Below are 13266 nucleotides of genomic sequence, written 5' to 3' on the forward strand. Positions count from 1 at the left end.
TTGAATCGATTATCTGAATTTTTCTAGAGGTGCTTGGTTGCTTAGAAAATTGTAACCCATAAGAAAATGAAAAATTATTGCTAAAATCAGGTCTAATAGACCGCAGCAATTGATATTGCAGTTTTTTGAATTTAAATCAGAAAAATAATCAAAGGCTCGTACAGAAATTAGAAATAAAATGGAAGATATAAAAATGTGTGATGCTATACATAATAATAAAGACTTGTTTTATGCTGTTGTTCTTAGATGCAAATCAAATTAACTGTATTGACTATGGGTCTGTTTGGCATTGCTGTTAAAATTGATGTTGATAAAATTATTTTTTTTAAATATACTAGTTATAGAGTGTTAAAAAATAATTAAAAATTAAATTTGATCAGTTTTAGTTATAAGAATACTAAAATAAAAAAAATAATTTTTTCTAAACTATTTTTCTCAACAGCATCTAAAATAGTACTTTTATTCAGAAAAACAGTTTAAGGCTTTGAAACTCAATGTCAAACAGGACTTATGATTCCTCATTATCTTCTATTTTATGGGGTGATTTTGTAAAATAACTAAATATTCCGTTTATTTTTTGAATATCTAAATTAACATTGTCATGCAATTTAATTATTTAGGCCAATGAGGAGAAAGAGAGGCTAAATAATTTGGAATTTGTGCAGGCAGCTTCAATTTATGCTGTGACTTCCTTCTCAAAGCTCTACCTTTTTGCCAAGGACAAGTCTGGTCCATTGAAGCCTGGTGTCGAGAATTACGGTAAAGAGTGTGGTTAGACCTGTGTATCATAACTACCGTAATGTTTCCAATAGGACTCTTAAGTTTGTAGACAGCACGGTGAGTCTTAATCTTCTATGTTCAACTTTTGTGTTTCTTGATGCATGTGAGGGGAGGTTGAGATCGAAGGACCCAAATGAGTAGTGTTGGTTACTAATTCTGATGAAAAATATTCTTGTGTGAAATTTTAATTGAGTTTGGATTTAAATCACAGCACAAAAGTTCATGCTATTCATTTTTCCATTTGAGTTTGGTTACGTATATACACAACATTTAGAGAGATTAGATACTATTGAAGCATTAAAAAAATTAAATTACAAATTGTCATGATCAATATTATACAGTTGATGATAGTGGGTAATAATTGCAATTTATTGTGATTGAATTTATTTGTGCTCATCTTTCTTTAAATAAACAGTTGCGAAGTTGAATGAAAATTGAACGTTTTTTCACGTGGTTGCAGGTTGATATATCTGTCACTAGTCTAGATTCCTTTGTTCCCCCAGTTTGTCAAGCAGGTGTCTACCCTAGCTTATTCAGTAGCTCGAGATGCCCCAAGAGCTACTCTTGCTGTGGCTTCTTCAGTTTACAATACTGGTTTGAAGGAAAGTGCAAAAACTTTATACACCAAGGATGAACCAAATGCAGAGCAATACGTGGTCACTACCAGGCTTGCCGTCAATAAGCTACCATTTGTCCCTCAAGTGGCAAATACAGTTGTACCAACCGCTGCTTATTACTCTAAAAAGTACAATGAGATTGTTCGTAGCGCTTCTGAGAAGGGATACAGAGTGTCCTCTTATTTGCCTTTACTGCCCACCTTGTCCACTTCGAGAATTGCTAAGGAGGCGTCATAATCCGTACCAATTGCTTCCAACTAAGCAAGATGATGATGTGTCCAAGAATAAATGTAGGATTTGATTATATATCTATTACGAGCTTTTTTTATGTACTTATCAATGTTTAGAATATGCTTTTGATGGTGTGTTTTAAATGTGGAATAAAGGGCCAATTGAATTAATGGCTAACATATATAATTGTATATAAATTTCATTATTTGAGTTGGAATCTAGAGATTTTATTAAAAACTAATGAGCTAAAATGATGTAAAGAACAGAAGAACACTTGTATTTCTTAATTATTTTGTTATATATTCTGTTTAAATCTATTTAAAATTCGAATGGATAAAATGAATGATTGTGACAATTATGATGTATGATTTTTTTTTTTTTTTAGAAATTACAATTTGCGATTTTAAAATACTTGATAAAATGAAAAGATAATTTATATAAAACTGTTATTAGACCAACTAGTTCCATTTATCTCTATAATCCCTATCATACTATAGTAACATTCTCTTAGGTTCCATGCATGCTCGTATTATTTTCCATTTATTATAAATCATTACAGATCTTCCAGCGTTCTAGAATCAGACCTTGAGGAAGAGTTCTTTCTACGTAGATTTATAGGTCATGGCTTGGACAAGTTTGTTCCAAATTTTAACCTTTGGAGGTCTAGTACCCGTTGGGGCTAAGAAGGCTAATCTTGACCTTTTCCTGCTAGATTTTCTCATCGAGTTTCCAAGGCCATTGCTCAATTTGAGAGGAGAATCTTTTGCAAAAGTAATAAATATGGCCATCAACTCTCAACTCTTATGTCTAGGGTGAGCATTTTGATAATCTAATCGAATTAATTAATTTTGATTATATTCTAATCAGAATTGAAAATATTCAATCGCTTAAATATAATTAATATATTAATTAATATAAATTTAATTATTTTATTTAATTCAAAAATTAATAAAAAAAATTTAAAATTATTAATTAAAAATCAAATTTATTCTTTTTAAAATAATTAAAATTTAATGATTTAATTTAATTATAATTAAATAATGCAAACTCCTACCTTTTTTTATTTTATTTGGAGCCAACTTCGTCATTACTTTCCACCTCATCCTTCTCATCCTCTTGTTGGACTCACAGTTTGGAGCAAAGTCAAAACCAAAGCTTGTTTACTGACGGAAAAGAGTTTTTTTTTTTTTTCAAGAAAATTTTTATTTTTATAAAAAGATAGAAAAATAGATGAAAATGGGTTCACTTGTTAATAATAAAGAGCAATTCTCTAATTCAAAATTTAAAAAAAAAATGCGTATTTCTTTCATAATTTAAAAAATAAAACATTATAAGATACTTTTAAAATTTTATTTTATTATTAAAATTTTTTAAATATGTGTCGTTCATTTAATTTATAATAATATGACATTGTAGATAAATATTTTTTAAATAATTATTTAATTATAGTTATGAAAAATTATAATATAATTTTGATGATAGAAATTTATTTTTTTTATTTGAAAAATAAATAAAAAAAAACTTTTGTTGTAAAGGAAAAACAATGGATTATAACTTAAAGTTATTTTTCTAAATTTTGGTTAATTTTTGAAAAACTTAAAATCATGGCACATTTGAATATGAAAATTCTTATTTTAATTTTCTGGGAAGATAAAACAACTCCAATTCTTTATAAGTGAATATACTCCAAAGTCTTCCTTATCAACAAGGTTAAAAAAATATAAAATTCTGTATGTTTTTGAGAAAATAATTTGTCTATATAAAAAACCAAAGATTAGTCGGAAGATATATATTTATTGTTAAAATTATTTTTAAACAAAAAAAAAAAAAACAAATATCATAAGTTTTATATTTAATCTACAACATGAGGTTATGCCCTCTCTTGTAATTGTTTGTAATGTTTGAAACTTTAACATTATTAATAAATTTATTTTTTAAAAATATTGTGTATAAAACAAATTTTTTAAGAAAAATATTTTTAGAAACAATTTATTTGGTTTGAATGCTGAAAAAATGGTTAAAGTATCAAAAAATATTAATTTCATTTATATTTATAATATTATAAAAAATATTTAAATTATAAAACTTTTTATTGTGAAATATATGAAAAAAAATACATAAATGATAAAATACATACTAGTAGGTGGTAAAGAGGAAATAGAAATTCAAGGGCAATATCTCGTTATAGTTTGATTTAGAATTAAAATTAAATTGGTTTAATTTAAAATTATAGTTAATTATTGAAATTAATTAAATTGAATTAATTAAAATTCATTTTCATTTTTATTGTAGTTCATTTTTGGTAAAAATAATTTTTTTTCATAAATTAATTTTAAAAAAATTAACTTAAATTTAATTAAAATCAGAATCAAACTAAAACTGAAGAAGGTTACTCTATTATTTAATTTCAACTCAAAATTGGTCTTGACCAGTGAATAACCTATTTGTAAGAGACAAGTTTTCCGTTGAAAATCTCGCGAAATTACCACAATTTTGTATGGAGGAGGTGCTGTGAGGTTTCTTGATTTTGGGAGATAAGGTCGCATTGATAGATTTCGTTTGGGCGCAATGATTTAGTTTAGGGTTTTTTCCATTTTGACTGGTTTATTTGATTATTGTTAAAAATTAAATTGAGACCTTATAATTTTACAGACATTTAAATATTATTCATTTGTTAATAAATATGCTAAATAAATTTATAAAATATAATTTAATGGTAAAAAATATAAAATAATGTAAAAGATGCTTTTAATTTAATTTATATAATTATATATTTTTATTTCAACAATTTTTGAAAAGGGTGAAGCTATTAAATTTTTATTTTATAATTAATTTAACTGATAAAATTTTATAGTCTTAAAAATAAATTTTTTATTATTAGAAAATTAAAAAAAAAAAAAAATTTAAAATAAAAAGAAAATATTATTTTTTTTTTTTTTAAGTGGTGTACGGTTTTATTTTTAATTTATTTAATTTTTAAAAAAAATAACTTTTTTTTTTTTTATAATTTTACTAAAAAAAAAAAAAATTCTTTGAATTTTTTTTTTTCTTCCGTAAACCAAAATGTTTAAGAAAAAAAAAAAAAATCCTTCTCGTCTTTTCGTTGGACTTACAGTTTGGAGCAAAGACAAAATCAAAGCTTGTTTACCGATGAAAATAGTTTTTTGTTTTTGTTTTTTATTTTTTAAGAAAATTTTTATTTTTTTATAAAAACATAAAAAAAATGTAAGAAAAATGCGTTCACTGGTTAATAACAAAGAGCAATTCTCTAATTCATTTTTTTTAAATAATTGTTTATATCTTTTATAATTTAAAAAATAAAAATTATAAGATACTTTTAAAAAACTTATTTCATTAATAAAATTTTTTAAATATGTGTCATTTATTTATTTTATAATAATATGATATTGTAAATAAATATTTTTTAAATAATTATTCAATTGTAGTTATGAAAAATTATAGTATAATTTTGATTATAGAAAAATTACTATTTTTTATTTGAAAATTTAATAAAAAAAAAAACTTTTGTTGTTATGGAAAAACAATGGATTATAACTTAAAATTATTTTTTAAATTTAAGTTAAATTTTGAAAAACTTAAAATCATGGCACATTTGAATATGAAAATCCTTATTTTAATTTTCTAGGAAAATAAAACAACGCCAAATTTTTCATAAGTGAACATACTCCAAAGCCTCCCTTTCCAAGAAGGTATATTTTTCAAAAAATAACTTGTTTATATAATCTGTATATGTGGTATGTAATAAATTTCTTGAAAAATATTTCAAGAATGAAAAATTTAAATGGTTATTTTAACATTTAAATTAAATAAAAAATTAGTGACTGCTTAGAAAATTTATATTTATTGTTAAAATCATTTTCAAACAAAAAATCAAATATCATGAGTTTTATATTTAATCTACAACAATGAGATTATGTCCACTCTTGTAATTTTTTGTAATATTTGATATTTTAAAATTATTAATAAATTTATATTTTTTTAAAAAAATTATTTATATAACAAATTTTTTAAGAAAAATATTTTTTGAGAAACAATTTATCTGGTTTGAATGCTGAAAATAATGAAAAATGGTTAAAGTATAAAAAAATATTAATTTCATTTATATTTATAATATTATAAAAAATATTTAAATTATAAATCTTTTTTATTGCGAAATATATGAAAAAAATGCAAAAAATGATAAATTGTGTTGTGTTAGGCTGTTAGCGACCACAGGTTACCAGAAATTGGGGCCACAAAGCCCACGACTAGTAGGTGCTTAAGGGAAAACAGAAAATCAAGGGCAATATCTCGTTATAGTTTGATTTAGAATTAAAACTTCATTGGTTTAATTTAAAATTATAATCAATTATTAAATCAATTAAATTGAATTAATTAAAATTCATCTTCATTCGAACTAGAATAGATCAGTTTATTGTAACTATTTTTGGTAAAAATATACTTTTTTTAAATAAAAAATTAAAAAAAAAACTCAATTATTAAATTTAATTAAAATTAAATTAAAAACTCAATTTAATAATGGATGAATATGTAAATTTATGCGAATTAAGTAAATATGTATGTACGAGTAAGTCCATAGCTTTATAAGTATCTTATAATTTAAAAAATAAATAAATAATCACTTTTATATATTTATTTAAATATTATTTATTTATCATTCATGCCAAATGCTGGCATGGGATCACTGGGATACTAGAGTAATGCACGCTAAACCAATAAAACAGCAACACGCTTCCGCGCTCCTTTTCATTTTCCATCTATAAATAAAGAGATTTGGTTTTTGCTTTGAGCCATAATGAGTTGATAGCTTCCGCCGTGTTTTAGGAAAGGCGAATAATTTTTTCAAACTCCAACGACTGCGTTTTGAACTTGTGATCTTCCATTTCTGCTGAAAGGAAATTTTCAATTATGGCTGAAGGGAAAGAAAACGAGAATTTCCAACAAGAGGTGATACTGCTCTCTCAAAATTTTGGCTTGAATTTTTTTTTTAATCTGTCGATTTTTATACTGTTTTTCTTATGATTTGAGAAATTGGGGTTCAATCACCCAATTTTCTTATTATATGGGTTTGAATCGATTATTTGAACCATTTTCAGAGGTGTTTGGTTGCTTAGAAAATTGTAAACCATAAGAAAATGAAAAATTATTGCTAAGATCAGGTCTAATAGACCGGAGCAATTGATATTGCAGCTTTCTTGAATTTAAATCAGAGAAATAATCAAGGACTCATACAGAAATTAGAAACACAACGGAAGATACGAAAATCTGTGATGCTATACATGATAATAAAGACTTGTTTCATGCAGTTGTCCTTAGATGCAAGCCAAATTAAATCTATTGACTCGTTATCTTTGATTTTATGGGGGTGATTTTGTGAAATAATTAAATATTTCATTTATTTTTTTAATATCTAAATTAACATGGCTGCGGAATTAATTATCTAGGCTAATGAGAAGGAAGAGAAGCTAAAGTATTTGGAATTTGTACAAGCGACTACAGATGATGCTGTAACTTCCCTCTCAAACATTTACCTTTATGCCAAGGACAATTCTGGTCCGTTGAAGCCTGGGGTCGAGACTATTGAGGGTGTGGCAAAGACCGTGGTTATTCCGGCCAGTAAAATTCCCACTGAAGCTATCAAGTTTGCAGACAGAGCGGTGAGTTTTTTTTTTTTCTTTGTTCAATTTTTGTGTTTCTAGTATACATGAGGGGGAGGTTGACATTGAAGGGCCATAAATGTTCAAGCTATTCATTGTCCCATTTGAGTTTGGTTACATTTAAACACAAGCATTTAGGGAGATTATAGATACTCCCAAAGCAGTAAAAAAGTGAATTCCAAATAATTTTAATGTTGTCATGATTAATATTATACGGTTTATGATAGGAGTCTTAATGGCAAACTATTGTGATTGAATTTATTTGTACTCGTCTTTCTTTGAATAAGCAGCTAAGATGTTGAATAAAAATTGAAAATTTCTTCACATGGTTGCAGATGGATGCATCTTTCACTACTCTACAAAACATTGTTCCCTCAGTTCTCAAGCAGTTGTCTACCCAAGCTTGCGATACTAGTGTGAAGGAAAGTGCAGAGTAACATGCGTTCGCTAACCTTCCCTCAATTTATGCGATCACTACTAGGCGTGACCCTCAATAAGCTGCCACTTGTTCGTCACAACGAGACTGTACGTAGAGAATTGCCAAGGTGTTTGGAGATGAGGCATCATAATTTGCACTGGATTTGATTATTTATCTATTGTGAGCCTTTTTATATGTACTTATTCAGTGTTTAGAATGAGTTTTTGGTGGTGTGTTTTGGATGTGGAATAAGGGGCCAATTGCATTATTGGTCAATATATAATTATGTATAAAATTTCGTGGTTTGAGTTGGCATCTAGATGTTTTATTAAGAATTAATGGGCTAAAATAATGTAAAGAAGAGGAGAATACTAGTATTTTTTTTTCTCTTTTTTACGGTCATATTGTTGCGTGTTCTATTTGAATCTATTCAAAATTTGGATGGATAAAATGAACGATTGTGAGGAGTGTGGTAGTGATAAAATGGTTAAGCGTGTAAAATATCTGATATAGTGAAAAATAATTTATATAAAAATGTGATCAAACTAAGTTCTTTTTCTGCATGAATCTTTAAGTCATGGCTTGTGATGTGATAAATTCGCAAGTACTATGATCTTTCAAGTAGCAAAGATAAGATAATGCCTCACCATATGGAAATATAAGGAAATAAGTAATAAAAACCTAGAATTAAATGATGGTAAAGGTGATTCTAGAGTTGGGGATTTAGTTAGGTAAATTCAATTTTTAAAGGACAAAAAAAAAAAAAAAGAATTGAAGGTAGTTGATTCTAAACTTCTCTAATCTCTCTCTCAAGCAAATTAAGAAGTCTTTTAAGAGAAATTAAACCCCACTCTCATGCAATGCTAAATTTACCTAAAACCCATTAAGCACTTTAATAAACTAAAAATACCTCTTAATCTCTAGTTTATATATAACACTTGGTAATTAAGTTCAATATCTTGATTATCTATCAATGATTTTCAATTTTTAGTCCTTCAATTAAAGATTAAAAACAAATCTCAAAGAGGCCTAACAAAGGATAAGCCAAGAAAGCACACAAGATATGAATCAAAACTTATATATATTAAAATCTGGATAAATCAAATCAAAAATCATAAGCAAAACTTAAATCATTCCATCAAACTCTGAAATCTCAAATATCTACTCACTCATAATTGTTTTTACAAAAAAGAAAAATGAAATAAAGTAGAAAAATATGAAAATAAGACTGAAAATAAAAGAACCCAGATGGAGAGAATCCAAATCTCTAAAAAAGGACAGTCGGAAACGTTACTTTAAAGAAGATGGTCTTACTTCAAAAATGGCGTCTCCTCTTTCCCTTTCCTCAATTAGATTTTCTCTCTCTTCTTGTTATGGAAATATTGAGAATAAGATGATTATATAAGTGTTAGAAATTTACTCTAAAGTATCTAATAGAAAGAAATGAGTGGTGAGAACTAAAAATAATCTTAGGCAGCCTAAAAATCTGCTGAGCAATACAATCCAGTGTTGGATTTTGATGCATGCATTTTATATTATCATGTAAGTGTAATTTTTGTACATAATTTACCCTTGTTCATAGCTATTATTATAGATATTAACATATATTTAGTCAATTTTATTATTTTTACACTTCTTAGTTTAATTTTTGGAATTTATTTGTTTTATAGGTTAAAATGATTTGGAGGAAATTAGAGTTGAATTGCAAAAATTTTTTTTGAAGTTTACTCTGATTTTATACCTCACTTTCTCTGGAATCTTCCACCTTTTTACCCATTCTAGGGCAGATCTCTGACCCATATAAAACCTCATTTATTTATTTCCTTCCATAAGGAGAAAGGGAGAGAGATTTTGGCAAGAAAGAAGGAGAAGGAGAGGAGGACGTGACGCCAGTTTTCCAGCAGCAGCAAAGGCCATTTTCTGCACTCTCCAGCAGCAGATTCATCAGCATTCTTTTGGGTTTTTCTATTCCTTAGCTTAGATTTTCATTATTTCTTCATTTATACACTTGGGTTTGTCTTGAAACTATGATTTGTGAGTAGTTATTTGAGATTCTAGAGATGGGTTTGTAAATATTATTTTGTATTGTGGTTTAGAACTGATTTAGTCATTTAAATGAGATTTGTTACATTTTGATTTATTGCTTGTGAGCTTGTTGCCTTGCTTGATGAATGGGCCCTCATTAAGTTAAGCTTTAATCCTTAATAGATGGACTGAAAAGTGAATATTTGGAATAGATAATCTTGCAATAAACTTAGTTTTCTTAGTGTTAGAGATAAGCTAAGAGGATTAATTGGGTTTTTGTTAGGTTTGAAATACCGTGAAAACAAGGTTTGATTTAATGAATACCAACTTTGAAATGCTTGAAAAAGGTTTCAAAGATTTAAGAATTGATTTCCTTCAAAATTACAATTCTCATATGTTTGACTAAATTGAAGATAAACCACATGCAAACAATATTGAAAACCCTATCTCTAGAATCACTTTAATTTTTATTGAATTTAGATTTAATTCCTCCAAATTTCATAAATAGCAATTTCAATTTAAATTTTGGTAATCTAGTTTAATTAATTTAGTTAATTATTTGATTTAGGTTAAATTCCTCAAATACCAATCTTAAATTTTAAATTTCATTTTATATCTTTAAATTTTACCATTCTAATTAGCTTATCCTTTTATTTCCAATTTAAGCACAATTCCCTGTGGGAACGATATTATTATTTTTAAAACTATACTACTGTGACCCGTGCATTTGCGGACACACATTCAAATTTCAACATGCCCCATGTGGATAAACTGGTGAAATAACATGGCGCTTGTGACTTCATCTAAAAATCGTTGTCTCCCTTAACTTTTCTATTTACTACGACTAACGAAGTAACATGTCTTATGTCACTTCGTCTGAAAATTATTGTTTCTCTTAAATTTTATTAGCTACTGAACTTAAGAAGTAACACTGCCCAGTGTTGAAGCTCAGGAAGATTTTGGCTTCTCTTTAAGTATAATATCGTCAATTTTTCACCACTCTTAAGACTCTAAATAATATCAAATCATTTCCATTTGTACCATTTCATCTTCAAATCACATCAAAACCTAACAAAAACATAAAAAATTTTAAAAATTAAATTCAAAATACTAAAATTAATAAATTAATTAAATTAAAAATTAAAATATTATAAAATAGTAAAATAAAAGGGTAAAATGAATGTAAAAATGATCCTAGAATGCCTATATAAAATATGTGTATTAGCTTGCGCAAGTTTGCCACAAATTTTAACCTTTGGAGGTCTAGTACCCATTCAGGCTGAGAAGGCTAATTTAACCTTTTCATAAGAGATGTTATTATCCAATTTCCAAGGCCATTGATCGATTTGAGGGGAAAATCATTTGCAAAAGTAATAAATATGGTCACCACCTTTCAATATTTATGTGGGTGAGCGTACAAATAACCTATCTGAATTTTAAACTAACAGAAATTTTATTTGATTCTGATTTTATTAATCAAATCAAATTAAAATTGAGAGAAATTAAACCTAATCAAAATTGAAAATATTCAATCAAATATCGTTTATAACTAAATTAATCAAAAAATTATAATATATATTTTATGTTATTAACTAATTAATAAAATATTATTAAAAATACATTTTTAATATTTTTATTTTTTTAAAAATAATAAATATGATTTATTAATAATAAAAAGTAATTACAAATTAAATATTATTAATAAAATTATAAAATAATAATTATAAATAATATATTATTAAAAATATAATAAATATAAATTCAATTATTTTGATTAGTTCAATATGCAAATTAAAGATAACTAAATCAATAATAAAAAAATCAAATCAAACTGAACTGGCCTTATCCAAATAACTAACTTTTATCGATTCAATTTAATTATAATCAAATGATACACACTGCTACTTATTTCTCTGGAGTCAACTTTCTCACTGCTTCCTATCTCATGCTCCTCATCCCTTTCATTGGACTTATAGTTTGGTGCAAACACAAAGCTCAAGCCTTTTTATTACTGGAAAATAATTTTGTGTTTTTCATTTTTTTTAAAGAGTATATTTATTTTTTTTATAAAATAATAAATATTATATTCACTTGTTAATAATAAGGAACAATTTTTTTATTTCAAAAAAAATTTTAAAAATTGTTCATATCTTTATAATTTAAAAAATAAAACATTATAAAATACATTAAAAACTTAGTTATTATTAAAAATTTTAAATATGTGTCATTCATTTACTTTATAATAATATGATTAAATTTTTACCATTATAATTAAATATTTTTCTAACTAATTATTCCATTTTATTTATGAAAGTTATATTATAATTTAATTATATAATGTCATTATTTTTTATATAAAAATTAGTTGAAAAAAAAAACTTTTGTTGTAAAGGAAAAAAAAAAGTGATTATCACTTAAAGCTATTTTCCAAATTTTAGTTCAATTTTGAAAATTTTGAAAACATGACACATTTGAATATGAAAATCATTATTGTAATTTTTTGGGAAAAATTTTCCAGAGAGCTACTCATGCTCCAAAGCCTCCATTTCCAATAAAGTTAAAAAAAAAAAAAAAAAAAAAATCCATTTGTTTTCCAAAAAATAACTTATCTACATAATCTGTGTATGCCATATGCAATAAGTTCCTTGAACATTCAAATCAATTAAATGACTAATGGCTGCTCTGAAGATTTATCTATTGCCAAAGTCATCTTACAAAAAAAAAAAAAAAAAAATTCAATATCATAAGTTTTACATCTGATTTACAGGAGTGAGGTTCTGTAATTGAAGAAGATTACTCTATTATTTAATTTCAACTCAAAATTGGTCTAGACCAGTGAATAACCTACTTCTAAGAGACAAGTTTTCCGTTGAAAATCTCACGAAATTACCAGAATTTTGCATGGAGGAGGTGCTCTGAGGTTTCCTGACTTTGGGAGGTAAGGTCGCGTTGATAGATTTCGTTTGGCCACCATAATTTAGTTTAGGGTTTTTTTTTTTTCATCTTGATTGGTTTATTTGATTATTGTTAAAAATTAAATTGAGACCTTGTAATTTTACAGACATTTAAATATTATTCATTTTGTGAATAAATATGCTAAATAAATTTATAAAAATATAATTTAATGGTAAAAAATATAAAAAAAATATAAAAGATGCTTTTAATTTAATTTATATAATTATAAATTTTTATTTCAACAATTTTTGAAAAGAGTAAAGCTATTAAATTTTTATTTTATAATTAATTTAACTGATAAAATTTTATAGTCTTAAAAATAATTTTCATACTACAAAATTAAAATTTATAAATAAAAATTTTAAAATTAAAAGAAAATTATTAAGATTTGAATTTTTAAGCGGTGTACGGTTTATTTTTAATTTATTTAATTTTGAAAAACAAGGCTAACTTATTTTTTGATAATTTACTAAAGAAATTCAAGAAAATTCTTGAATGACCATTTTCTTAGTCCGTAACTCTATATGTTTAAGAAAAAAAAATCCTTCTCATCCTGTCGTTG

General features: G+C 25.6%; 1 protein-coding gene and 1 pseudogene across 1 annotated transcript; both read left to right on the top strand.

Moving 5' to 3' along the window:
- The first annotated feature begins 620 nt into the window (after positions 1-620).
- On the top strand, positions 621-1921 carry LOC110644932 (small rubber particle protein-like; annotated as a pseudogene).
- Positions 1922-6240: 4319 nt separating this feature from the next.
- On the top strand, positions 6241-8101 carry LOC110644930 (small rubber particle protein-like; the record flags this gene model as incomplete). Its single annotated transcript, XM_021797911.2, is given in 3 exon segments — positions 6241-6596; positions 7094-7306; positions 7642-8101. Coding segments are annotated over 3 exon segments (354 nt in total). The 3' UTR covers positions 7744-8101.
- Positions 8102-13266: the final 5165 nt, after the last annotated feature.

Source organism: Hevea brasiliensis, unplaced genomic scaffold (assembly GCF_030052815.1).
Source record: "Hevea brasiliensis isolate MT/VB/25A 57/8 unplaced genomic scaffold, ASM3005281v1 Scaf481, whole genome shotgun sequence".
Classification (NCBI taxonomy): Eukaryota; Viridiplantae; Streptophyta; class Magnoliopsida; order Malpighiales; family Euphorbiaceae; genus Hevea; species Hevea brasiliensis.